The 27,276-nt window shown below is 45.6% G+C and overlaps 9 protein-coding genes across 9 annotated transcripts; 5 read left to right on the top strand and 4 right to left on the bottom strand.

Moving 5' to 3' along the window:
- Window positions 1–2,189: 2,189 nt before the first annotated feature.
- On the top strand, window positions 2,190–3,446 carry BHQ10_010246 (uncharacterized protein; the record flags this gene model as incomplete). Its single annotated transcript, XM_040872855.1, has 3 exons — window positions 2,190–2,447; window positions 2,503–2,584; window positions 2,638–3,446. The coding sequence occupies 3 exons, from the start codon at window positions 2,190–2,192 to the stop codon at window positions 3,444–3,446; spliced, it is 1,149 nt and encodes a 382-aa protein (XP_040738748.1).
- A 1,520-nt stretch (window positions 3,447–4,966) lies between these two features.
- On the top strand, window positions 4,967–6,855 carry BHQ10_010245 (uncharacterized protein; the record flags this gene model as incomplete). Its single annotated transcript, XM_040872854.1, has 4 exons — window positions 4,967–5,389; window positions 5,468–5,927; window positions 5,978–6,172; window positions 6,230–6,855. 4 exons carry the CDS (start codon window positions 4,967–4,969, stop codon window positions 6,853–6,855), a joined length of 1,704 nt encoding a protein of 567 aa, XP_040738747.1.
- A 546-nt stretch (window positions 6,856–7,401) lies between these two features.
- Window positions 7,402–9,114, top strand: BHQ10_010244 (uncharacterized protein; the record flags this gene model as incomplete). The annotated part of the gene is made up of 4 exons (XM_040872853.1): window positions 7,402–7,442; window positions 7,496–7,836; window positions 7,907–8,668; window positions 8,726–9,114. 4 exons carry the CDS (start codon window positions 7,402–7,404, stop codon window positions 9,112–9,114), a joined length of 1,533 nt encoding a protein of 510 aa, XP_040738746.1.
- A 318-nt stretch (window positions 9,115–9,432) lies between these two features.
- Window positions 9,433–10,301, bottom strand: BHQ10_010243 (uncharacterized protein; the record flags this gene model as incomplete). The annotated part of the gene is made up of 2 exons (XM_040872852.1): window positions 9,433–9,803; window positions 9,869–10,301. 2 exons carry the CDS (start codon window positions 10,299–10,301, stop codon window positions 9,433–9,435), a joined length of 804 nt encoding a protein of 267 aa, XP_040738745.1.
- A 2,373-nt stretch (window positions 10,302–12,674) lies between these two features.
- On the top strand, window positions 12,675–14,039 carry BHQ10_010242 (uncharacterized protein; the record flags this gene model as incomplete). Its single annotated transcript, XM_040872851.1, has 1 exon — window positions 12,675–14,039. The coding sequence occupies one exon, from the start codon at window positions 12,675–12,677 to the stop codon at window positions 14,037–14,039; it is 1,365 nt and encodes a 454-aa protein (XP_040738744.1).
- A 618-nt stretch (window positions 14,040–14,657) lies between these two features.
- Window positions 14,658–15,203, bottom strand: BHQ10_010241 (uncharacterized protein; the record flags this gene model as incomplete). Its single annotated transcript, XM_040872850.1, has 1 exon — window positions 14,658–15,203. The coding sequence occupies one exon, from the start codon at window positions 15,201–15,203 to the stop codon at window positions 14,658–14,660; it is 546 nt and encodes a 181-aa protein (XP_040738743.1).
- A 2,359-nt stretch (window positions 15,204–17,562) lies between these two features.
- On the bottom strand, window positions 17,563–19,175 carry BHQ10_010240 (uncharacterized protein; the record flags this gene model as incomplete). Its single annotated transcript, XM_040872849.1, has 4 exons — window positions 17,563–18,454; window positions 18,510–18,814; window positions 18,874–18,954; window positions 19,011–19,175. 4 exons carry the CDS (start codon window positions 19,173–19,175, stop codon window positions 17,563–17,565), a joined length of 1,443 nt encoding a protein of 480 aa, XP_040738742.1.
- A 2,360-nt stretch (window positions 19,176–21,535) lies between these two features.
- BHQ10_010239 (uncharacterized protein) lies at window positions 21,536–23,499 on the top strand (the record flags this gene model as incomplete). The annotated part of the gene is made up of 5 exons (XM_040872847.1): window positions 21,536–21,657; window positions 21,701–21,714; window positions 21,780–22,067; window positions 22,125–22,704; window positions 22,767–23,499. The coding sequence occupies 5 exons, from the start codon at window positions 21,536–21,538 to the stop codon at window positions 23,497–23,499; spliced, it is 1,737 nt and encodes a 578-aa protein (XP_040738741.1).
- A 709-nt stretch (window positions 23,500–24,208) lies between these two features.
- Window positions 24,209–25,825, bottom strand: BHQ10_010238 (uncharacterized protein; the record flags this gene model as incomplete). Its single annotated transcript, XM_040872846.1, has 1 exon — window positions 24,209–25,825. One exon carries the CDS (start codon window positions 25,823–25,825, stop codon window positions 24,209–24,211), a length of 1,617 nt encoding a protein of 538 aa, XP_040738740.1.
- Between the last annotated feature and the right edge of the window lie 1,451 nt (window positions 25,826–27,276).

Below are 27,276 nucleotides of genomic sequence, written 5' to 3'. Positions count from 1 at the left end.
TATCTTGGACTTTTACTTACTGCAAACACAATCCAATGATGTTCATTCCACCGTGAGCACAATTCATTAATGCGACTTGACACGTAAGCGACTCCTCTTGCTTCATTGATTTTGACGAAAAACACAAAAGACTCGACAATGCCTGCCTCCGAATCTTCCGAAACTTTCTCGCCCTCCTCACCCTCATCTGATGTTAGCCATGGTTATAGCATAAACGAGAAAGCTGGAAATGGTTATAGCACTCTAGAAGTTGTTCCACCAAGCAATCTTGAGCATTACAGAAGGGTGTCTGAAGTCCGAAGATCATTCTACCCAAATTGGTTGTCTTCAGGTCATGGTAAGTACCACAACATCTTTCAGATATCAGACTTCTAGGCTTGAAAGATTTCTGACTGGATTTATGATTACTTAGCTGCAAATGATGCGAGACACTATCCCTCCGCAGGCTCAGGCTCGGAAGTTCCGATCCGAACACCCGGTGAAAATAATAGACCGCCAACTCGAATAACAATATGCGGCATGCCGCAAAGGGCATTTTGGATAGTATTTGGAGTCATAGCTAGTCTTCTAGCTATTGGCGTAATTGTCGGAGGCGCGGTTGGAGGGATCCAGAAAGCCGCAGCACCTACAGTAACGGCGGTTGTGACAGTCACATACACACCGACCAAAACGACGACTTCAGCAGCGTCCGAGACTTTTGCGGCGGCAGTGACGACTACTGCAGTGTGTGTTGCCGGTTACGGACAAGGGAATTATGTCGGTCTATGCTCGTTCGCTTGCAGTTATGGATATTGTCCTGCGGGGCCTTGCACGTGTACTTCGTCTGGCACTCCGGTCCCAACGCCAGCGACTCAGGGTATCAACGGGGTACCTCTGGCCAGCGAGGATGACTCGTACTTAGGCTTGTGTAGTTTTTGTTGCAATCATGGTTACTGCCCGTCTAGTGCATGTACCACTTCGTCTTCCTGATATACCCGGCGTCGCTTTTGTTTCTTTTCTGTACTCAAAGGCGTTAACGGGTTTCATATTATGGATGTTTGCTAGGTTCCGCTATGGTCTGTCGGTATGAACGGAAAGATAGCGCATATAAACCTCAATGAATACGATTGAACGATTAAATCACGTCCGATAATAAGGATTATAATTCACCAATCATGGTGAATGGCTTAAATTGAAGGTAGAGAAGGATGAATTAATAACTGCTCCTTCTCCACCGAATCCATTCGTCATCAAAGCTTCTTCTCATGTATAAGAAGGACTGCATAATACTGTTACACTATGACACTTAGGTACTCTCGTTGTAGTCTAGATTACTGTAAACTTTCCGATACAAGGCATGAAGGTTAAGAAATTACAACTCAATCGGATCCTATCCTTAAAACGTGGTAGCTTAATTCTCCTGAAACACCAATTCTCAACCCTTTCGCTCACGATAAATTTAATAAAAAAAAAAGAAAAAAATCAGCATCTGGAAACTCTCACTTCCCGAAATATGATAATTGGAAAAATCGGGGGCTGGATCATATTTACGTAGTCATGAATCTTAAGGCAAGGCCCTAAACAACGTTTCATTTTGTACCGGAATCGATGATCACTACTCGGCCCCAGCATGCAGTGCCTGACTGTCACGACGTTCTCGAACGACCCACAACTGAGGAAACAGGGGGACTAAGAACACGCAATGCCGCTATCGAGTACCTGAAACTCGCTAGGCTCCTGATCAAGGATATAAGCTAGCACGAGTAAGGATTTGCATTTCAAATTAGCACGATGTCGATGTAACCTCAAAACAAAAAATTAAAAGTACTACTTAAATCGGTAATTCCACGCGCTATATCGTAATTATGGTATAATTCAGGTGAAACGGGTGCATTTAGATGACCAAAAATTTTCTCTGGACGTAAGTATGATCGAACTAAGCTTTTTAGCGTTGTGAAAGGTTTCAATTGCTGACGTGATACTATCACTGTCAGGGCATCTTCTTACAGTAATAACTTTCTACAGTTCTAGTTCACCGAATGCTTGAAATACCACCGACGATCATGGATCAAGCTATCTGCCATATGCACTTGTACAAATCTATAAAGCTTAGATGTCCAACATATCGGCCCTGGGCCTATCGTAGGACATGATAAACTTTACTCACTAGGTATCGGGGACAAGTTCAGAAGGCCCTCTTGATTAGCAAAATGTTGTCACGTATCAACCGTGCGCTCGCTCTGCTGGTCGTGCCTGCAGCGGCCCAGCAAGGATACTATTTCGTGCTGAATACGGGCATGCCAGTCACAATCGAGCGCCTTGATCCTATACTCAGTGCAGGAAAAGTCCCTTCACAGCATGTACACAGTGTTGTTGGGGGTAACGGATTCGCAGCAAGCATGGATTACGCCCAGACTCAGACATCTACATGTTCTACCGTGCAACCGATTGCTGATAAATCCAACTACGTATGATTTCCTCTTTGACACAGAGTACATCCTTGTTCAGACTAATGATATTCAGTGGATGCCGAACTTGTATTTCCAAGACCCGAAAAATGGATCGTTTATCCGTGTTCCTGAGCAGCCATATCACAAGATTTACTGTTCGTCTTTTATCTGATTTGAAAATCAATTATACTGACTAGCCTTGTGAAAGATAAATACGGCACCGGCTCGAACACTTACGACAAAGACATTCAGGAGTTTCCCCAGGAGTTCCGTATGATGGCTGGCGATGCAACGCTACGTGCTGAGAATGCCACACTTATGGGCCCATATGGCAATGGATTAAGCTGGTACTGCCACGGGAATGGAACCACGGATTTCCCAGATTTCGAGTCCGTGGGCTTCCCCACAGGTTTTACAGCATGCCCAAATGGGTTTGCTGCCTCTATCACCATGCCATCCTGCTGGAATGGACAAGACTTTGATGCAACGAATCCCTCTGCGCACATGGCATACCCAGTTGCTGATGGTATTGCTGGTTGTCCTGACACTCATAATGTCGCTCGCTTCCCGCAAATTTTCGTCGAGTATTGGCTTAACATCGACACATTCGACGGATTGTACACAGCCGACGACAATCCTTTTGTCTTGACTATGGGTGATGCCACTGGTTATGGGTTCCACGTCGACTTTTTGAACGGCTGGGAAGCCGGCGTTCTCAACGCAACAATGCCGACATGCATACCCGGAAACACTGGTAACCCTGCGTTATCGGATGATACCTGTTTTGGAAACCATGGAGGGATTTATACCGACGAGCAAATTGCTTCCTGCATCTTAAAGCCTTTGACCAACGAGGCTACTGGATGGACATATCCTGAAATTGATAACCCTGAAGGGGGAGCGTTGACATACGGAGGAGTTCTTTCAGCGCTTCCGGGATGCCAGACCATTACTACTGGTCCTAATGCGGCAACATTGACCACTTGTAATGAGACGACTACCACAGTGCAGGGTTGATTTATTTTCACCACACAAAACCACACGATACCCTTAAAGGTTAGTCCATTGTACATAATTATCCTCTTCATAGACGTATTTGTGGATCAAACGGGCTCTTGTTATATTACAGTACATGGGAGATGATACATGTCGCAGAATATGTAGATAGAAGTATCAGTCATGTGTTGCAATGTTCAAAGTAATTGTAGATATATCCTGGTTCGAACAAGCCTTGTGACATGACGGACCTCGTGTGGGCGTTAATGGGCGGTACGTAGGCATTAATCCGCTTTATACCACAACTGATTAAACAATGCAAGGAGGCCCCCTTCCACCGACTGCTCCTTGATACGATTCTTTCCAATAATCTTTCATTAGCATATATTTTCTAATCTGGTGCCACTCCCAACACGCTACCTATTCAGGGCCGCTGGACTCGGGGAGGATATAACGAGAGACTCTACAATTCGGTAATGCCTTCAAAACTGTGAACATATATAGTCGAAATTAAATGCCCCGAGAGACTTTGTTACGGTTGTGGTCAGAAAGGGCATAGTGCAATGACATGCACAACATTTCAAGAAAGCGAGAAGTGCTACAGTCTCAGGCACAGCATCAATAGATGTCTGCATCAATTCTCTGAGCAGGTCTTTATTCCAGAAGTCGCCACAACCAGCTTCCGTCATACCGACTACCAAGGACAATCTTCCTAGATTCTACAGCACTCCCTGTTTGATCTCATTACAACATGGCTCCTTCTCCGACGAATTGCCCCCTTGTAACGAACAAACATGGCAAATACCTAACTACCGGGCATTAGCTAATAGAAGAGCACTATTTTACAGTGACAACTCTACTTATTTATTATGTCTCTTCTATATGGTTACTCTGGGAGCGGATGGTCGATCGGCTTCTTCACCCTCCTCGTAGGTCCGCGTACACCCACTGTATGATTTTTGCTGAAGCAGATCCATTGTCAACGGCAAGGTGGGAGAGTGGTCTAATGCGCCAGTTTTGAGAATTGATTCCTTCGGGAGCGTGTGTTCGACTTGACACCAGTAGCTGCTTGGCCATGCAGTATTCAAGACGTGATATCCTTAATGTGCCTGGACAAGTCTATATTCAACTTGGAGGTCAATGCACAGGGTTGTCGTGTCTCATTCTCTCCATTATTGGCTAGAATTGACGGCGACAACATGGCAAATATTCTTCCTTCCGACTAAAACAAATAGTAAAGATCGCGAGCACATCAACAACCTGCTTTTATCGCCAAGAACGTAGGCGTTTCTCGGCTGTCAAGAGGTCATTTGTATGAACAGCTAAGATCCACCCCCATGTTGATAGCATGGATGCGGGGAATCCACATCGCGTGTTCAGAAATTTATCCACCAATCACATAAAAGTAATTCCTTCAATCACCTCTCGCGTTTTGCTGTTCAAACTATAAAAGTTCGCATGAACACATGGCAAATAATCATGAAGTACGTATGCCTCCATGATCTCGAACCTCACGTGGATCGAGCCAAAGAGTCAGGAAAATGAGTTCACATCGCGTGGCGAAGTCCTATGCAAACCCTATCATCACCGGATTCAATCCGGACCCTTCGATCGTTCGCGTCGACCAGGATTATTTCCTGGTCACGTCGACATTTGAGTATTTCCCGGGGGCGCCAATATATCATAGTACAGATCTGGTTTCATGGAAGTTGATTGGCCATGCTCTGACGCGACCAAGCCAGCTACAGATACACACCCCGGAGCCAGGTAGTGGCGTCTGGGCTACGACAATTCGGTATCATAATGGCATATTTTATGTAATTACTGCAAGCTTTGAGCGTTATCGTCCCCAGGATGATGATCGGGTGTGGCCGCGAGGATTCTATGTCAAGACCGACAATATTTGGGACACGACTTCTTGGTCGGATCCGGTATATTTTGATGAAGTAGGATTTGATCAGGATGTATGTTTGTCACTCTCATTACCTAGTATATCTAATGACTACGGGTAAATCTGTAATAAGTTCTAATCAGTTACATAGCTCTTCTGGGACGACGACGGAACGGTATATCTTTCCACAACCCGCCGAAAGCTTCACCGCACGCCGGGCGTCAACCTGAAAGATTTCGCCATTCATATTTGCACCGTCGACCTTGAGACCGGAAACTCTATCTCTGAGCCGCGCCTTATCAGAGAATCACCATCCGGTATATCTGAAGGCTCACACATCTTCAAGCGGGGCGATTACTATTATCTTTTCACTGCCGAGGGTGGTACCGAGAGCGGACATAGTGAATGGGTTTGCCGAAGCGACAAAAGCCCTTTCGGGCCATGGGAGGCAGGACCTAATAACCCACTGTGTCACAATACCGTCGAGGATGATGTACAGAATATTGGTCATGCGGATTTCGTCGAGGACGTTGACGGCAATTGGTGGGCTGTGCTTCTCGCCGTTCGTCCCGTCAAGAAGAGCAAGGGAAAGTGGGAGACATCTGTATTCGGTGAGTAACTGCATTTCGCGATTTCATTGATACAATTTTGACAAGAAAAGGTCGCGAAACATTCTTGGTTCCGGTTGACTGGGTGGACGACTGGCCTGTCTTCAATGGAGGCCAGAAAATCTCACTGCAGTCCGGTCAGCCGGCTGTTGCGCAGAAGAAACCAAAGATCTGGATAGACGATTTTTCAGACACAGATTTGCAACTCGGATGGTATCGTAAAAGCAAGTACAACTTCCTCTGCGCTGGTTTGCTATCCAGGGAAGCAAGCAAACACCGACCACTAACCATGATTCTACCCATAGATACGCCTAAGAAACGAGATTATTCCTTGATTGGAAGCCCAAGTCATCTCCGAATTCACGGAGGCCCATATCAATTATCTGATCCAGCATGCCCAACGCTTTTTCTGCGCAAACAATCCGAGCGTTTTTGTACTTGGGAGACCCGTCTGTCGTTCACTCCCTCCTCGCTGTATACAGAGGCTGGAACAGTTGTGTGGATGGACTATTTCACATACAGCACTATTGGCATTCGACTTAAGGACTATAACAGCAGTGGCACTAACGATTCCCCTAAAGGAAAAGCTTTGCGAAGAATAATCCGATTTACTCCTCCAATTGGAAGTGGCGTTGACGTGATTGAGCACGAACTCAAAAGCTTGGACTCCGATATTATCCTACAGATTAATTGCGGAGATCGATATCGATTCAGCTTCAGAGAAATTATCGACAGCGATACAACGACTCATGAGCAATTTCAGTACCTAGGCGAAGTGACTAATGAGATAATGACGAGGCCACCTCCAATTGGCCTTCAATTCACAGGCATTATGTTGGGATTATATGCGTTTGGCACATACCATCCCTGTTCCACGCCAGCGGACTTTCACTATGTTCAAGTGACCAATACCTCTCCTAAATATAAATAGATGGTAATTCTTTTGTTCAACCCTACACCAATAATAACGTTCAAAGCTATACCTATTTCGGACTTGCATACGTATCTACTAGGAACATTGGACAATGTCGCCATGCAATAAAACGCTCGATATACCTATTCAAGTATACGAGTCATAGACTTCGACCAATATCGGAAAAACATTCGATTCAGGCAAAAGTCAGCTGGTTGCGTTGATTAGTGCAATTCCCCAATGTTGGGGTTTGCGGAGTGTGGAAAACCAGGGGGCCGCGAATCTGGGGTCGACGTGAGTGGTGGAAAATATTTCAGTCAGGCAAGCCATAGTCCGGAGTGTAATAAAGCGCAATACAAATTAGCACGTGTTTGGTTACTAGTCCTATGCATGATAAGATGATAATAAATAATGATAAATACATTGTCGCTGACCGCAGGTTTAGAAATAATTTTTGCAGTCAACCCAATTGCTCTGTGAGTGTACTGAGGATCTGACTGATCAAGGCCTCGGAAGTACAAGCACAAACAAACGTCGTGTCCATTGATAATTATCGTGGCGACCATGGCGGGCAATATGTTCCATTCTAAGAGATTGTACAATTGGTATGCCACTCACTTTCTCCTGTATCGGTGCCGCTCAATGCTCATCATCTCAGGTACATCTCAATCGTCGCCGCAGCATGTATGGTGTTATACGGCTACGACGCCTCTGTTTTCAACTCGGTCCAAGGTTCTGCACACTGGAAAGCGTGGTTCAACCACCCTAGCAGTAATCTTATCGGTACAATCACCACCGTCTACTCGGTCGGAGCCATTATCGGCGGTTTCTTCTTCGGAGGACCCATTGCCGATTATTTTGGACGTAAAGTCGGTATGGGTATTGGCTGCGTGTTTGTTATCGTCGCGACTTTCTTGCAATGCTTTGCTCCGTATCACAACATTGGTTGCTTCTTGGGTGGACGAGTTCTTATTGGTATCGGACAGGGTATTGCTCTAAGTAAGTGGTTCTTCATTCGACCTGTGTGAGACAATTGAAGATTACCTGCTAATAAAGGTTTTGCTCATAGCTTCTGGTCCGATTTACATTGGAGAACTTGCTCCTCCTCAAATTCGCGGTAAAATTATGACCCTATGGCAGACGTTCTACTCCGTTGGATCTTTCATTTGCTTCTGGGTGAATTACGGCTGCACAAAGCACACTGCACGCCTCGGTGAATGGGACTGGAAGATGGTCGTCATTTTCCAACTCTTGGTTCCCATCCTCATTCTCATTCTATTGCCAACAATTCCGGGCACACCTCGATGGTACATCAAGAGACACAACGATATCGACAAGGCCCGTAATGCCTTGCGTCGTGTCCGCGACACTGAGGAGGAAGTCGAGGAAGAACTCACCCACATTCGCGGAGCTTTAGAATACGAAAAGGAGGCCATTTCCAGCACATACAGTGCTCTCTGGAAAGACAAGTCTATCCGCAAACGTCTTCTCTTGGCCTTGGTGATTAACGCCGGACAGCAGTTGACTGGACAGGGATCTTTGAACTCCTACTCTACCATCATCTACCAAAAGGTCTTCACCTCTTCTAGTCAGATTGCCCTGATCAACGCTTTGAACGCCACATTCGGTATCCTGTTCACACTCAATGCCATCTGGATGATTGACCGATTCGGTCGTAAATTCCTTCTGATTGTTGGTGGTATCGGCATGGGTATAATCATGATCATTGTGGCGACGGTCGAAACTCAAACACCAAACACGCCTAGCGGTGCGAAAACGGAGTCCGTTGGTATAGCACTGGTATTTTTACTGTTCTTTTTCATCTTTTTCTGTGAGTCGAACCCCCTTTCTGTCTCTCTCCAAAAGAAATACTAACATCATACTACAGACAAACCTTCCTGGGGAGCCACAGTCTGGATCTGGACATCAGAAATTTTCTCCATGAACGTTCGTGCTCAAGCAGTAGGAATGGCCTCGCAGACCCAGAACGTCGCCAACACCATCTTCCAACAATTCTTCCCAACTTTCCTCAGCCACGACGGATTCTACGCATTCTACTTCTTCGCTGGAATCAATATCCTACTTGCAGTCTTCGTGTTCTTCTTTATCCCAGAGACCAAGAATGTGCCATTGGAAGAAATTGATGTTCTGTTCGGCGGTGCAAACCACACTATCCAGGGAGAGAACATGTTGGCGGAAAGCAAATTGCAGGGATCGGCTCACATCGAACACACCACTGCAAGCAAGGGGGCTCATGTTGAGGATTCGGAGGTTTGATTTATTTAAGTGATGTGTTATGAGTGCCGAAGACAAGTAATATATTAGCACCGCCTGCATATAGCTGGAAAAATATCTACTCCAAAAAGCTCGTAAAAGAATGTATATGCTGGTTCGCATATAGTAAATTCATTAATAGTGTTACTTGTAATTAAAGTACTATATAAAAACGACCGTCGTCATTATCAGCGCTTATTCCAACTTCATCTGAATTGATTCTATTATTGGCCATTAGTGCTAACATCAAAATAGTTGCATGGCTCCCTATTCGACGATCGTTACGCTCAGAGCTCCGACTGAGAAACGATCTATTAAGACCTAGTGCAACTCGCTAGCAGCAACTTCTAACAGATTTGGCTGGCCCAAAGAATCCTGAGTGTACCGAGCATTGAATTTCAATACCCCCTTTACAGCCCGATACTGTTTAGCACTGACCCATAAAGGCTGCGAGCTGATGAACCAGAGAACATTTTCGCTACACGGAGGGGTTGTCAGCGAGCCATTGTAGGTATAGACGCCATAGCTGTTGAAGCTTTGAACTATTCCAGTGAAGTCAAGAGAACCAGTTTCGGTATATGTGCCGGGGGTCGCAATTTCGCTCAAAGAAGAGAAGACGGAGCTCAAGAGAGGAGTGGTATCGCCGTTTGTAGAGAGCTCGATCAAGAAGGCGACAACTGCATTTTGGCCGTCTACTTTTCATCAGTTCTTGATACTAGTATAGATTGCATAGTAGTGACTGGTAGGAGAAGCGAACCTTCGGACCCGAAAACGAAATGAGCCTCCATCGGATAGTATTCCTCATTGATCCGGTGTTCACTAGGGGTGTGGAAATGAAATTGTGCAAGGGTGTAGGTGGTGCCATTTGCGACCAATGATCCATTAGTGATGACCACTTCAACGGTGGTTCCCAGGTTCTCAAATTCTGCCGAGGGGACATTGGTGATGTTTAGATTCACGGTTCCAGGAGAGGTATAATCAATCGAATCCGTGACGATATCGATGGGCGATTGATGTGATCCCTCTGCACATGCAGAATTGGCTGTTGGATCTAATCCATACCAGTTCAGAGGACCTCCGAGAGCCGTGTAATTGTAGGAGTTGATTGGGACAGTGCCATGGGATTCGCGAGTGTTGATCGAACCTAATACCAAAGGCACGGAAAAGCAAATGATCGAGAGGAACTTCATGGTGAATAACCCCAGAGGCTCATAGAGGTTGTGACTATACATAAGTCTCAGTGGATGTATGATAAAAAAATTTTTTAAAACTCGAAGCGAGATGTGATTGGGAGCAATTCATCGTTACTTATATGGGTATTCATATAGAGTCGGTCTATTTGGTCTGATTGTGAGAATTCACTACAGGGATCGAGACCCAACTTGCTATGACTATATCATCAATCTTTACATAGTTCCTATTCCAGTCAATCCTGGTGATCCATACCTTTGAAAGAGCAAAGAAGTTCTAAGGCTTGAAACTAGTTGCACAACGTCCGCTAGTTTCATTCCAGACCGACCTGGTGTGGAATGACAGCGCCTGCCCCGGCATCAACTGGATTTCGGGTGCCACAAGATAGCTCATGCTGCATCAAGAAATTGCTTACTGCTTACTCCGTACATTCGTAGTCAATCAAGAATTGAGTTGCGCCACGCATGTCTATGAGCAATGTTATAATGGGTCTCGACTCCGAAGGACCGAGATAGCGGCTACCCGTAAAGAGCGAACGAACCTGAAAATGTCGAATCTATATCGTGTATATCCTGAATCCGACGTCATAAGAAGGATCCTAGGATTTCTTTTAAGCTTTATATGATAAATTCATGTTGCAGATACGGGCTTATTGATAGTCCATTTTTATTATATTTTTCCTCTGGTAGTGTGTCAACGTGGCTAGTCATCAGATCGTCGTCCTCGGATTACTATATTGAGTATCATATTTGTAAAAAATATTGGAAAGAGCCACTCTATGAGGTAACCGCGCATCTTATCTGGTGCTACCAAGAAATTCGAAAAGAAATGATCGAAAATTTGTCCGAGTTTCCGTCTTGATGATACGATTTTCCCTGGGCAGCTGCCTACCATTTCTAGATTTGAACCCAACCTCTGAAAAAATCAAGGCATCGGGTCAGCGGGATTTCTAGTATGAAGCCACACGATAAACCATGTTTGTGATGTCTGGGATATATTGCTGTCCCGTCGTTCTGTTATAGAAGCTGAATGATTATAGAAGCGCATAGAAGAATCCGAGCCATCGGACTTTCATTCCTACGAGAGCGCCTTGGTAGCCGTGGAGAGAATCTTCCACGCAGAATTAGTCATTCAATGGTGATAGCCTCCAACGCAGAGAGTAGTATTCAGTTAGCAACTCGTTACGCTGTTATACGCACTTCCTAGGTAGGTAAGGGATGAAGATACCCCATGCCATTGAATAGCGCTTTCGTGTCGAAGGTAACGGGGCGCGAAATCGTGGGATCGAATTTCAACACTGACCATATCAATATATATACCGAGTAAAAGTATTCCTTACTTCTGAAATGAGAGATTGATAAGTCGTAGCTGGGCAGGATTATGCTTCCCAAGAAAAAATCCACACCCCTACATTACCCAAATAGAAAGCAAATCAAACAATAATTCTGAGTATCCCACGTAGATTCAACATGTACAGAGAATACATTGTTCACATGGACTTTGTGTAGAAATTACCACCAAGCGAAGTGGTTATGGGCATCAAAAGTGTGCTTATAAATTGACCGGGAACTTTTAATACACATAGACCAAGGTGTATAAATAGTCTCCAAAGCTCCAAATACTTTAGAAATAGTAGCGATAAGCTACAATTTGATTCCACAGACACCCCTGTACGTATTTATATACGTAATTAATATTCTTTCCTATAGCCTATAACATGCAGCATACTACACCTACGAAAACCCTATAAAATATGTAAATGCGCGAGGGAGCAGCACTTAGTAATTTCTAAGGGGGGGTGGATGTATTGTATTCCTAACTCTTGAATTGATGCATTTGTAGGCGATGATGTACTTTGTATCAAGCTTGTATTCATCCAGTTTTCCGACCTACAGGGGATATGCATCTGCGAACATACCTCGATGTACTTCATGGATAACCGACACAAAAAAGCACCTTGATCTATATTAATCTTTTTTTGTTTATTAATGATCAACCTMCCTAGCCGATAACCGGCTACAATCAGAAAGCTCATGAATCAAGAACGAGTAACTCTCAGATGTTGATTTATAATACACATCATTTAAAAGCGGGGACAGGGAAAGCTTCTGTGGCAATTCGATGTCGACATCGCGATATAGCGTCTTTTCTTCGATCTATATAAGAGTCAAAGCATCCTTGTTTACTTTTCATTTTATCGATTCAACTCAGTATCTACTTCATACTCCTCTTACCTGGCTGTTGGCCTATTTGCTGTGAGCGTTATACGAAGGTGGTGGGGCTTTAAATCGTCGCAAATCTTAGTTCGGACTACTTTCCGAACTTCACTATCTCCCACAGTCAACCCCTCCTAGATCAGTTGAGGCGTCAAAATGGGCTCAATCAACGCATCCGACGTCAAAGTCGTCAAAGCCGATGGCCTGACATATTTCACTCCGGCCAACAATGCCGGCGTCGCTATCACTGAAGATATCAACTCAGTCCCCACGCTCTTCCGCCCTCTCAAAATCCGCGACGTGACTCTCAAACACCGCATTGTCGTCTCACCGATGTGCATGTACAGCGCTGAACCAGACCCAAAATCGCCTGCGTTTGGTGCTCTGACGGACTACCACATTGCGCACTTGGGCCACCTTGCGCTCAAAGGTGCTTCGCTAATCATTATTGAAGCGCAGGCCGTACAGCCTAATGGACGTATCTCACCGAATGATGCGGGGCTGTGGGATCATGATACAAACTCTGCGCAATTCGTCGGTCTCAAGCGTTTGGTCGATTTTGCGCATGCGCAGGGCGCAAAAGTTGCAGTGCAATTGGCGCATGCGGGACGGAAAGCGAGCGTATCGCCGCCTTGGGTAGCTGCTGAGCAAGGGGTGCGCAGTTTGAGGGCAGAGAGTTCGCAGTTTGGATGGCCTGAGAACGTCGTTGCGCCAACTGGTGGTCCGGATATGGTTTGGTCTGGTGGTGGTGCGGAGGATAAGCAGTACCATGTTCCGCGAACACTGTCGACTGATGAGGTCAAGGATGTTGTAAAAGCCTTTGCTGCGTCCGCGGCAACAGCAGTGAAAGCAGGTGTTGATGTCGTTGAGATTCATGGAGCGCACGGTTATCTGGTTCATCAATTCTTAAGCCCAGTTACCAATAAGCGAACCGACCAGTATGGTGGATCGTTCGAGAACCGAACCCGCATAGTCCGAGAAATCGCATCAGCCATTCGCGAAGCTGTCCCATCTGGTGTCCCACTCTTTTTGCGAGTCAGTGCGACAGAATGGCTCSAGGGCACCGATGTTGCGAAGGAGTCTGGCAGTTGGGATCCCGAATCCACAATCAAACTGGCCAAAGAACTTCCTAGCCTCGGTGTGGATCTAATCGATGTCAGTTCTGGCGCAAATCATAAGGATCAAAAGATTGACCCACACACATCGTATCAGATCGACCTTGCCGCTCGTGTACGCAAGGAACTACACGAGTCAGGGGTTCACAATCTCCTTGTCGGTGCAGTGGGTTTGGTCACTACATCCTCTCAAGCTAAGGATATCGTTGAAGGCGCCGATTCCTACCCGGGTATCATCAAGGATGAAGCGCAGGCTGCAGAGTCTCTTGTCAGCGGCTCGGAACCAAAGGCAGATGCTGTTTTTGTCGCCCGTCAGTTTTTGCGCGATCCGGCTTGGGTGCTTAATGTTGCCAAAGAGCTCGGTGTAAAGGTATCTGTGCCGCATCAATTTCATCGTGCCTTGTGAGCGAACGTTTACCTTACATGGGTTGGGTCTTTAAAGTCGGTATTTCAGGCGTGTAGTTGCTTCTTCCGAGCTCAATCAGATCAGATAGACTAGATTCAATGATCGAATCGTTGAGAATTACTTAGTATCTGGCAATATGTAATTAAAGACTCTCCTAATGTTGGAGCATACGTCAGACTTATAGCTGTTTAGACCATCCAGAGATGAGTTCGACAAAGAAGAGAAGACAATTGACTATAGGAAAGGGATTATTAAGATGAATGAAAATATGGAAATGAATCTATTTCATGGAAATGTCTAGTAATACTATGTTACGTGAGTTTACTGGTAGAAGAATGAGTGCGTAATCAAAGTAACGATTGTGGATATCTATAAAGTATTCTATAAAGTCTTCCAGACATATGATATGATCTGGATAAGAAAAGAAAAAAAAAGTACACATGATATGAACTTAGTCCAGTCACACCACCTGTGGTGTGTTCCAGACAATAGTAAAGTACATAGTACTTCTAAGAAAGAAAAACCAGAGCCAAACTCCAATGCAAGGAAAGCCTCATGCCATCAAGGCATCTTTGAATTCCGTAAAATATCATAAAGCCATATCATATAGTCACTGACTTATGAGGAGGAGACAGGGCCGGTGGTCTGACCTGGGGCATTGGTATCGAAGTTGTAGAGGGTTTCATCGACAATCTCCCAGGTGATTTCGGCATGACCATCAGCGCAGGCACTGCCACCGGTGATCTTATCGAGAACAGACAAGCTGAAGTCAAGACCGGGAGCACCCTGAGCATTCCAGGTACTGGCATCGGGGGAGCCCTCTGCGCAGCGCTCGCAACCGTCACCGATGAAGAGAGGAAGGTCAGAAGCCTGACCATTGACGGAGACGACGACCTTCTTTCCACAGTAGAGAGAAGGGTCAGAGCGAAGCTGAGAGTTGTTCATGGCGACGATGTAGTTGGAGTTGATGTCGTCAAGGGTCAATGCAGTCTCCTGGTTGCACATGACGGGACCCAGGTTCTGGTACTGGAAGGATGTGCCGCAGGCGTCGACTTGCTCGACATCGTAGTAGTAGGTACCGAAGCCAGCACCGCTGAAGATGGACTGGTCAGCGAGCGCACCAGCGAAGAGACCGGCGGCGGCAGCGATGAATTGAGCCTTCATTTTGTTTGTTTTGGTGATGAAAGAAAGAAAGACAAAAGATGTCAAGTACGTTTTGTAGTTGGTAAGGAAAGACGTGGAATTTCTTCCGAAAGAATGAAACTGCAAAAGATTGACTTTTGAAAAGAGAAGGACTGTCAAGAGAGAATGACTTGAGTTGATGATCGAGAAGAAGAATCGACTTGATGCATGATTTCGAGGCCCCTTTTATATTCAAATCCTGCCCTCATCTTACTCAGCACCTGAATCCAGTTCCATGGTTACTCGCTTGTTCCTCGCCTCGTGAAATGCCTCATAGAATCTTCGCCCCTGAAGAAAGATTTGGAACTTCAGGGCTTTGTCTCTGACATCCAATGGAGGCGTGGGGAATGACGGGGTGGCGATCCTCCACGAGGTTTTCGCTCAGGTCCCCGGTCTCCACACACCCTTCTTTTCTTTGGAATAGCGGTGGTTATGCCATTTCCGGCGATTTGGGATAAATTCTAGAATGTTGGAGTATCAGGGGGAGCGTGCCTTTTACCCGGTCCAGTGATTCGGCACCCGACATTCTGGTTCACTGATCTCACAATGACTGAACAAAGCCATACCCTGTGTTTTGATGCGGATTAGCTCGCGTAAAAGCTCTTCTATACATCTCAACATTTGCTGCGAGATGTCTTGGCTCATGAGTAATGGATAATACAGCCGCTTATGCATAAAGCAAAAAGTGGGCGAACACGTGGAGACGAGGCGTTCAACACACAAATTCCGATTGGCATTAAATTTGTTCAGCACTGACTAGACCATTCACGAAGAAAGAGAGGTATGTGCACGACTCCTGATACCCACGACGAATGGGAATGCTCGAAATCCAGGAGCCCGAGAGCATGCTAGCGACTGCTTGCCACCAACAGCGTGACGTACCAGCTTTGGATGGTGTTTGTCGACCCAGGTGAAAGAGACGAACGATGAGGAAACAAAGATAACCGATAACCGATGACAATTGCCGGAGGAGGTCGCTCCACGAATGTCAGAAGTCTGGGTCGCGGCACCAAGTCTTGTATTTGTATTCAAATCCATTGGTTCTTTAATGTTGGTATAAGCTTACATCATGTACCAAATTTCCCAATTAGATGACCAAGCATAGAAAGAAGATGCAAGAAAAAGAAGGACGGATAAGGTTTTTTGACTAGCGGGGACTAATGCAACGGCTCAACCAGACATTGGTGGATCCATTTCAAGTGTAAGCCACAAGCTCATAACATTGGTCAGTCAAGCTTGCATTAGACCCACGAGGCTTATAAGCTGGCTGTTCATTGGGTAATTCTGATTAGACTTTCTGATTGATTGCTTGGCAGCAGCCTTGGCCTCTACCGGAGTCTTTGCCGAGTGTATGCTTCCTGAGGCAGCGGCTGGAATACATTTCTGCCGCCATTCCGAAAAAGGAGCTGCTTATGGTGAGATGGCCGAGACATCGTATGTTAAAACTCGCCATCTATCTGAAAATTTGTACGCAAACTTTTCATGAGGATTTTTCATGCTTTTCATGTTTTCTTTTTACAAATCACAGAATCAAAAAACGTCATATCGCCGTAAATTTCTGATACCATAAGCGGGTCGCCACAAGATTCGTACTCTACCTCGAAGACATTCTCATTCGGCGAGAGCCAGTAAATAGCCATGCGAAGATTAGTACTTCCTATATCGGATTAGTGCAATTGTTGTGAACCGGATGACCGACAAACTGGTACCTATTTTTGAGTAGCCATTGCACCCTTGTTCATCTTCTGTTCTATTGCCACCAAATCAAATATCCTGCCGGGCTTGTGACTTGATAGGACTATAGAAAGTAAAAGAATCTCGAAAATATCCGTATCCCGGCCACCGTCTCTTCTTTCAGGTAGTGGTAGATTCCTGCATAGAATTCAACATGCATCGCTGTCGATATCAACTCTAAAAATTAAATTTTGACTTTACAGTCTTGCTGTAATATCATTAAAGCGTCTTCGTGATCTATCTTGATTTTCCATCACACTACCACGTCGAACCACAAAATTTCATTAGATATGTACAGTGATCACAAATTACATATACTCTCACATATCATAAGCCACATTCCAAGGCCAAAGATATAAATCAACGTTGAATGAGATGTCGAATTACCAAGTCATGCAAGACTTTCCAAAGTCAGAAGTATGTCTGCAAGTGTAGTACCAAGAACGCAGCCAGTATCGTACGTAGATGGGGCTATAGGTTGTGGGCCGGTTTGATTATTGTACCCCAGCTGTAGTAGAGTAGTTGCGAGTGGGTTATATTGTGGAAATCCGTATCTAAAAGTAATATGTCAGCTTCCGGACCTTATATTCACACAAAGAAAAGTGACTTACGTCTCCAAGCCATTTTCCGGATCTACAGCAAACGCTACCCATGCTTTCCTCATATAATCCGCAATTTCAGTCTCCTGCTCTGTTCGAGGGACAAATTTCTCAAGATCACCATCCGTATTGAAAATAAGAATAGCTTCACTTCCATGCCAAGCTCCAGAGTCCGGAGAATCCGTCAGTCGCAAATTGGGGAACTCTCCAAAAAATCTATATCGCCATGTTGGAACGTTGTTGCTTACAGAAGCCTCGGCTCGGTAAGCAGTAGGACATGTATATATGACAAAGTTGAGATAGTCCCATTGGGCTTCTGTGAAAGTCACATTCTCGGCATCGAATATTGGACGGAATAAGCCTATTTCGTAGTTGTTGCTTCCTAGAAACAGTGGCCGTTTGATAAAATTTCCTGCCGCTGACCGGGCGGCATAGTCGCTGAAGACGACAATGTTGTCGACGGTTGGGCCAAATAGGCCTATTACGCTCGCGATGCCTGTACTGATTGGGATGGCGTCTTGGATATCCTGCCAGTCCTTGGATCGCATGCAAGTGAGTAACGCATCGGGATCTGAACTTGCATCTCCACATCCAAGGGTGGCAGTAATATTGTACCATCTCGAAGCTGAAGTAGCTTCATCAGTCTGAGCTCCCGGTGAATATACTGTGCCAGACTCGGAAATGAAGCCAGCCACGATTGGATCAGATGTCCACGCATAGGTGTAGAAGTCGACTGATTCTCCCCCCGCAGACTGCCCGAAGATTGTGATGCGATCGGGGTCTCCGCCAAAGGCTGCAATGTTATCACGGACCCACTCTATTGCAAGACGCTGATCGAGGAGCCCGAGATTATTTCTGATATTTGGATCTCCTGGGAAGCCGAAAATATTAAGTCGGTAGCTTAGACATCTATGTCAGCTTCTCCCCATGGGGTATTGTGTCAACGAATACTCACTTTGCAGAGACGATGATCACATCTTCAAGATCGACGATATATTTGCCATTATAAGCTGTGTTATTGGTAGTACCAGTATTAAAACCGCCTCCATAAATCCAAAACAAAACCGGCTTCAGTGTTGTATTAACAGACGGCTTGGTCCATACATTCAGAGTCAAACAATCCTCGCTATATTGGACGCTGGGCTGTTCCAATAGGTTTTCCAATATAGGTATTGCCTGCGGCGTGAGACTGAACTCTCTCGACCGAGTTTCTAGCTCCTCTCTGGATGCGAATGTTGCATTCGCTGGACAACTATAGCCCTGTCTGAATATAAGTCCCTGACGACAGAAGATCTGGGTGCAATATTGCATATACTCACAAAACTTGTAGCATCTATAACACCGGTGCCATGGAATCGCTCAGGAGGTGCCCATCGTAATTCGTTGACTGGGGGTTGAGCCTGCGGCAAATTAACTTTAACCGTCTTATGTTTTGTCGGATTTGTTTCAGACTGACGTAGGGTATACCCAAATACTCTTGAACCTGATTCGTTGTTCCTGATGCGAGTTTCCCTTGCACCAGTCCTGATGATGTGTGTATGACGGATAGAGCTTTTGTTTGTTGGCTTATAGACAACCCAACCCCGAGCAGGAAGGGTAGAAAGCCTGTTCTGGAAAACATGTGACTGGCTTAGTGTGCGCAGAAAGGACTTATATTCAGCCTGCAAAATCTGAATATGTAACTGCAGAATATGTCGTTGTAATACATCCCGATCGAGGAAATAAATTTATTGAGTTCGGTGGTTCTGAGCTGAAGTACCATTTCGCTCATGACTCCACCAGCAATGGACATGATCAAGACTGGGAGCTTACAAAAGCGCTAATGCACTCGAATGCATGCATAGCCAGATGTTCCTCACTAGGCACTGACAACTGGCGGGGGGTTTGGGTGGGCTATCTCACTTAACTACGAGCCGTCCTCCAAAGTGGTGTCTCATGCTACGTACCCGGATGGGAAGTTCGTACTTTTCAAGAGCTATGTGACGATACCCTACATGGAAACACTGTACAGACTGCTTTTCTATATGGGACTGATCTATAATACCACGTCTCTTATCCCCGAACCTATCAGGTTCAAGTCCCGATGGATCCTCAGTAAGTCTAGAATCAAGCTAAAACGACCCTGGATCATGAGATCGCGTACTCTGACGCAATAGCATCGCACTAACTTGTCTATTTTTGTGGATCATTCTCGATTAAAGGCTCTAAAAAGAGCATAGTAGTTACTACTCATATACCCCGCATCTTCTAGCAGTTCGGGCTGTCAAATGACTCGTCATTTGTAGATCTTGAGACCCCTAGAACATATATAGATCAAGGTGCAGAAAAGCATTTACCACGCGATTTATCAGCGATACCATGATTCACTAGGAGCATGAAAAGTCTGTCAGTATGCTTATTATTCCTTCTCGAGTCACGAAGTTACGGTGAAAATAGCGAAGGTAGTATACCGCTAGATTGGGGCGTGCAAGAAGCAAGGGAGATCGCCGTAGTTAGATCGGCGATGCATCGTGGAGTTGGCGAACTATAAGTCTCCACATCCATGCTAAGTGCATTAATGCCAGCAAGCAAAGTCTCCCCGATCAAACATGATTTGTTCGAAACTAGTATGATTTGTGATACTACAGACCGCTTGCATCTGTATCATCTGTTGTGCAGGAGACGCTTCGGGAATGTGTCAGTGATAAACATTGCCGTTTCCGTACTTCAACAAATATCCGGAAGTGGCCAGCATGAATTCGAACCGACCGAAATCCAGTAGTACTATTTTTACGTATCTATCAATTTTGAGTACGACTTGAGACTATGATACAACTTGACTATAGTATTTTCTGAATATAATGATACGTGTGATGCTCCGACCAATGGAGATTCGTCGCTTACAAGCGAAAATCACCTCGAGTGCATTGGTTTGTGAACTGGTAATTCTAGGCGTCCACTGTGGATATTCTTTTTTTTTATTGGGAATTTGACTGGTCATTTTTGTATTGTGAGGAAAAAAAACAATATCTTGTTTTCCTGCCTCATCCATCACTTACCCGGGTAATAAAATTGCTCTTGTAATTTTTTTGGCCGGTATGAGATACTAGCTTTTATTCTAAAGATTTACTAGCAAATAGGATTCGCTACCCAGTATTGGGCTTCCTATATTGAATTTCTTACAAATAGTGCTTTAGTATTAGTCTTCTCACTGATAGTATTTAGTACCGACTACAGTGACTAGCATAGAGCACCCAATCTTCTATGATGACAGACGCTAGCGGCGTTAATGGTGAGATGCCTACCAGCCATGTAGTCACCTTGGATATGAATATTTTGATTAAGAAACAATGTCGCTTTACGTGATACGTTAGTGCCTTACCGTCTGAATACCTGTATTCTCATTCATCGTGCAACTCAACCAGTATGCATTCGGAAGAAGCGGGCGTCTGGTATAGGTGAATTGGATGACATCCGTGTCCCCGTCCTGTGCTGTTTGAATCGCCATGCCTCACAAAGACTAAGGCGTTTCATAACGCCGCTTTCTTTGGGGTTCCCGTACCATATATAGGCAAATACGTGAATGGCTGGCTTCGCCAATAGTAGCTCAGCCAGAGGTGTAACCGAACAGGCGGAAATTGCTGAAGCTTGTGATATTGCGAGGAGAGTTGCTGTAGTTTCTGCAGGGTTGGCTTAATACAACGCAAAAGTATTAAGTATGAGCCTGTACTACAGGACGTACTTGTTTTGAGAAATCCTGCGGGGCGGTTTCTTAATTTGTATCACAGTAGACTTCCTTATACCCTGTAATGTCCGAATGAGAATGATGTGCCGGGCCGGGGTGAAGTGGGACGGCGGGACGAACACTCACTATTGTGTACTTCCTAGGAGGTAGTGTTGCCGATTGAAAAACGAATATGTAGAGCATGTAAGCGGTATATTCGAATGGAAGACAATTGAGACAGCTAAACGGATCCCTCGAATTCTCTGGAAACGAAGGCGATGGCTGAGAAAGACTCTCTCGCAGTCGACTTTGACAAGACAGGCCCCGAAACCAGCTGCGTTGAACAAGCAGATGAAGAGCCCGAATTCCACGTGCGGACCTGGATTGCACTGATTGCTATGTTTTTTTTTTTTTGAACATGGTGCAGGKGTTTGCCCTACAAGGCCCGCCGGCTTCGGTGTGTTGTCCAGTTGACGATGAATCCAAGATGGTAGACTAACAGAGGGCAACTAAGTTACATAGCCAAAGATTTAAGCGACAGCAAGCGGGAGACTTGGATTCCGAATGCGCTTTCCCTCGTGCAGGCAGTTCTAGCACTGGTCATTGCGTCAGCGTCAGATGCATTCCAGTTCAGTAAAACGATTATGGTCGGTTGCTCGACGGTATCCTTCATAGGAGCAGCAACAGCACCGGGTTCAACCAGTATTTACAGGGTTATTGTGGCTCAAGTACTGATCGGTTTTGGTTTCGCGACTGTTCCGTTGGCATACACGGTTCCTAGTGAGATCTTGCCCAAAAAATGGCGACCAAGTATGTCTGAGAATATGAGAAAATGTAAACTACAGCAGCTGATTTCGTCAATTCTAGTGGCACAAACCTGCATGAATGTAGCTGCTGCTATTGGAGTCACCACCGGACCACTCATTATCGGTGCGTTGACGAAACAAAATGCGCATACTGGCTGGCAATATTTCTTTGCTAGTGGTACCTTGAATGTCCCTTCTGCCATTCATCTATACCAAATGGCTACAGTGGATACAGATGGGCCTATGGGGTCTCACTTCAGTCTGCCTAATTATTGGTTACCGTCCGCCAAAAAGAAACACCAGCCTAGGTCATCTTTCGCTTCTCCAGAAGTGGAGGGGATATTGGATCTCCCTGGTGCTGCACTGCTCACCACTGGCCTGACACTATTCCTCGTGGGACTGAATCTAGGAGGAGGTCTCTATGCATGGACCGCCGCTCCGGTTCTCGCGACGCTGGTATTAGGATTGATCGTGCTTGTGCTATTCGGTCTCTACGAATGGAAGGGAACGCAGACTGGTATTCTCAATCATGATCTATTCCGGGGAGGAAAGCAAAGGGGACGGACATTTAACCTTTGTGTGGCACTCATATTTATTGAAGGCATTCTACTATTTGCCTATATTCTATTCTATCCCATTATGTAAGGGTTTAAATGCTTCAAGTTTATCAAGTCGAGGAGAAATGCTGATCAAGCCCCAATAGGACTTCCTTTTTGTTCGAAACAGACCCCTTTCTCCAAACAGCAAGAGATGTACCCATTTTGGTTGCCTGTGCATTCAGTACCGTTCCCTATGGCTACGCGAGCACAAAGTTAAGGACGATTCGATTACCGCTATTTGTCGGATTCCTGATCTTCACCTGTGGAATGATCGGGTTAGCCACGATTGAGCCCTCTGATAATGTCTCCGCGATCATTTTTGCTGGGCTCGCTGGCATCGGATTTGGTGCACCGCTCATTCTCATCATCGCTGGCGTTCAGTTGTCCACGCCCCACGAATTGATTGCCACAGCCACAGCGGCGACCACAAGTGCACGAGCAGTGTCTGCCACTGTTTTCACAGCCATCTATTCCGCTGCCCTGAATAGCTGTCTAGCAAACTATATCCCAAGTTATATAGCCAAGGCAGCGATAGATACAGGGTTACCGAGTACATCTGTGGGGCCATTCATCGAAGCCCTATCGAACAATGCCAACAGTACAGTGCTCGAAAGCATCCCCGGGCTGACAACGTCTATTATAGACGCTGGTTCCGCTGCCTTGAAGCAAGCACACGCAGATGGCATGCGTGTCGTTTTCATCATCGCGGCCCCATTTGGTACGCTCGCACTTGTCATTTGTTTCTTCTTAGGAGATTTGACCAAGACCATGAACTATCACATAGATGCGCCAGTGAAAGAGCTTGACTTTAAGAATCATCATGGCACGGCTTCGTGAAAAGCTTTACAAGAATTAGGAATAGCGGTCTTCAGCAGATTGCTGAGTGGTGAAATAATTCCTGTTTTACTCTTTAGCATCCTGCGTAAACTTGTCAACCCGATACATATTTGTGTGAAACCTAAGCTGGGCTAGATACCTGGGCGGACAGTTACATTCAATACGATTATAGGCCATTATTGATTACTTATTTTGATACCTGGGATATTTGAGTGCTCTCAAAGACCAATAATACCAGTCTTGAATAACGCTTATTATGGTGTCTCCTTTGTCTCCTAGTCAGGGACTCAGGATCAGACGTGTTGCACGAAGCCTTCATCTTGAGGCTTTTCCCGGCCAGGATGGGCATCAAAATTGCATATCTAACCTTCATCTTCCTACCACCAGCCCTCACTACAATCGACCCACGACCTCATATTATTAAACAACAAGAATCCTCATGCTCCGATCTTGATCATTGATTAGCCAAAAATCTTCCAAGTTTTCCATCGACGCTGAAATAAGAAGAGTTTTTACAATTGAAAGTTGAACATGACTCAACGAAGACCGTAGAAGTCCATATTTGTAGGGTTGTATACGGAGATCCTAAATATATGATTGACAACATGGGATCGAAGGCATGATCGCAACACTGATTTTCACCGATACCTCGTTCCTTGAATTTTACTCCCTTCAAGATTCACATGACCTATTCCATCAAGCCATTAGCCTAATTATCATCAAATTCATTTCGCCAAGTGATTGGGAGGGATCCATTATGGCGAAGACTGCTAATAAATTCGAAACGAGCCAGATACGGGTTGGTTATGGCTGTGATATTATCGCCAATTTCGAGGAAGTTGAATCCATTGCCGCTGGTATATTGAGGCCAAACGGGGAGGCCAGCGCTGACATTATTAGGATTCCCGATTTTCGCAAAATTTGTCCAATATTCCATCATCGTTCGCGACAACGTGAAATCCGTAGCTGAGGGTCCTGGAGTTTGACCGAAAATTGGGTTGGGGCCTAGGTTGCCAAATACAAAGTTTACTTCTGCAGTATGCGCTGCTACTGGTGAATATGATGAGGTGTATGTAAAATAATAAGCGTAGACTGTCTGATGATTGACCGAGGCTTGCCGATCAAGAGCCTCGAAAGTTTGCTCACGGATGATTAGGTCGCCATCAAGATCCAGAGCGGATTGCGTGGCCTGCGCCTCTGTAGCACCGTCATAGAAGTTCAGGAACTCGACCGTTTGAGGTCCAAAAAGTACTTGGGCTGATTGCCTGAATTGAGCAGTGGTGTTGTGAGGTATTGCTCTTGAAAGAAATAGATACTCTTCATCTGCGTTGAATCCAGCCAGGACCGACACCTTCTGCGCGCTCCCACGATTGAATGCCTCGGCAGGGACTGCGGGTACAACATAATTATCGATATTTGGGGCGAATGCTGTGATTGCCGGGTCTGTACTGCTATTCCAAAGTGCGGCATTATTGATCGTCTCCGCGCTGAGGGCGCGTAGATCCGAGACAGTAGAAACACCTAACTTTTGCATGAGAGCCGAACCCTTGGTCCTTGTCTGAGTGAAGTTCTGGATCGAACCGTGCTCGCTATCCCAATATGCACCACTCTCCATGATGGCCTTGTTGAAAAGGCTATCGGATAATGGAGACGAGAGCAGTAATCCCACTGAATGTGCGCCTGCAGACTCTCCGAACACGGTCACATTGTCAGGATCACCCCCAAACGCGGCAATATTCTTTTTAACCCATCTAAGCGCTGCAAGTTGGTCTTGTATTCCGAAATTCCCAGAATTTGCTCCTCCTGGAACATCTAGTTCACTCAATCCTAAGAAACCTAGCACCCCGAGCCTATAGTTAAAGCTCACTAGGACAACTCCTTGCTGAGCAAGATTCGCGCCGTTGTAATTTGGTTGGTTTGATGCACCAAATTGAAATCCTCCGCCGTAAATCCAGACCATTACTGGCCTCTTCTCCGCGGTGTCCTGGGCTCCTGTCCATACGTTCACAGTCAAACAATCTTCACTAATGGGCCCAAATGCAGGAGCTGCAATCTCCGATTGGTAACAGCCTGGTCCAAACTCGGTGGCGTTGTATGGGTTGGGGCTTAAAGCATTGACAGGCTGCGGTGGTGCCCAGCGTAAGCTGCCCACGGGTGGTTCGGCAAAGGGTATACCCAGAAAACTGAGGATGGACGTTTTGTTGTTACGGGGCAGACCCTGAACCGTTCCGGCGCCGTTTGGAAGTGTAACTGTAGATCCCAGTAAAGCACCGTGGGCGAGAGGCCAAAAAGCCCCGCTAACAAGTAGGAACTGTGCCAATTTCATGGTGCTCTTGGGCAGAATTGCTTGTAGATTTATAGGGTTTTCGGGAATCGGGTGAAATGACCATGGATTAGATGATAAATAGGATATCTATGGACGAAAGACGACCTATTTATATCGCACCTACTTGAACTTGCTGCGCTATCTGAGTCTATTAGAATCTTCTATCAACCCCGCAAAACACTGAAGAGGTCACGCTATCTTTGAAACCAAAGAGTGCGCTCTAACGGCGTGCAAACATGAATCTATACAACGTTTGTCCTAGCTACCGCTTCGCCCCACGTCCCGCGAGTGGCTGGCGAACCCCTGAATGTTGCGAAATAACTCGGCGTACTCAATGTGCAATATAGAACGAACTGAGTGCCAACCGCTGATCTTCGATGGGATTTCATCAACATTCTCTGCTAACTTAGCGGTTCACTGACCTTAACCATCACTATGGGCACGCAATGTAGTGATCAATCTGAGTACGACAGAAAAAAGTGCCCAGCGGAGCATATCAGTATGTTCGTCAATCACTAATTTGAACTGGAAACGAAAATCAGAAAGCTGTTGCCCAAGTTTACTAATCCTTGCTGCTTGTTAGAAGTGATTTTGTGAATGTCGTGATTTGGAGCTCTTTTCCTTCTGAGCCTGTTGTGGTGGGACGATTCTCTTAGAACATGTCCTACGTAGTAGATCGTTTATAAGACCATATATGAAATGAAATCCGTTGAGAGGATGTACTAGACGAGAAACAGTAGGCACGGCTACACCTAGGTAAGGCCATGGGCACAGACTGATAGCGGGACAGCGGGACGGTAGGACGGCGAGGAAATGAAACATCTTTCAAGTTGGTAGTAGTAGCTATGATGCTTTGGAGTAGTCCACTAGATATTGGGAAGAGATAGATGAAACAGGGTCCTCTGCATGATGACTCTCCCGTTTTATGTTCCAGTCGCTTTTAAGCAAACACAGCGAATACCTCAAGATATAACATTTTGAGATTTGACAGTGGGTTGCAGATTCTTCTGAGTCTGGCTCAATGATCTCGGAACAGCAACCTCAATTATGTGACCGAGATTATAAAAATCCTTTCGCCGGATCAGAACGTCGCCATGTTGTTCTCCGACTCTTCGAGCATCTCTCTCACCGGCACCTTCGCGTTGAACTTTGCAATAATTTCGTTTTTTATCTCCAACTTTGCTTAGAATGCCCCCCCTTTGGACAAAGAGTGATTGGTGTTGCGTCCTTCGCAAAGAAATTTATATAGTCGTCGTCTGAGTCGCTTGCTTTTTCTTGCCGGTCGAAGTTGCTTGTGAGTTGCGTTCGGTGCCGGTCGAAAATGTCCTTGGGGCAGTTTCTATACTTCGGAAATCTTAGCAGATGCCTTGGACTTGTGTTTGATTGTTACATCAGTCTTGTCGGGCGTCTTGAGCAGATAATGTATGAGGTCAAATGGCGTTGAATCCGGG

This window comes from Talaromyces amestolkiae (assembly GCF_001896365.1).
Source record: "Talaromyces amestolkiae strain CIB chromosome Unknown scaffold31.1, whole genome shotgun sequence".
Lineage (NCBI taxonomy): Eukaryota > Fungi > Ascomycota > Eurotiomycetes > Eurotiales > Trichocomaceae > Talaromyces > Talaromyces amestolkiae.
Note: the sequence above shows the minus strand (reverse complement) of the source record. Positions and strands in the feature narration are given on the sequence as shown.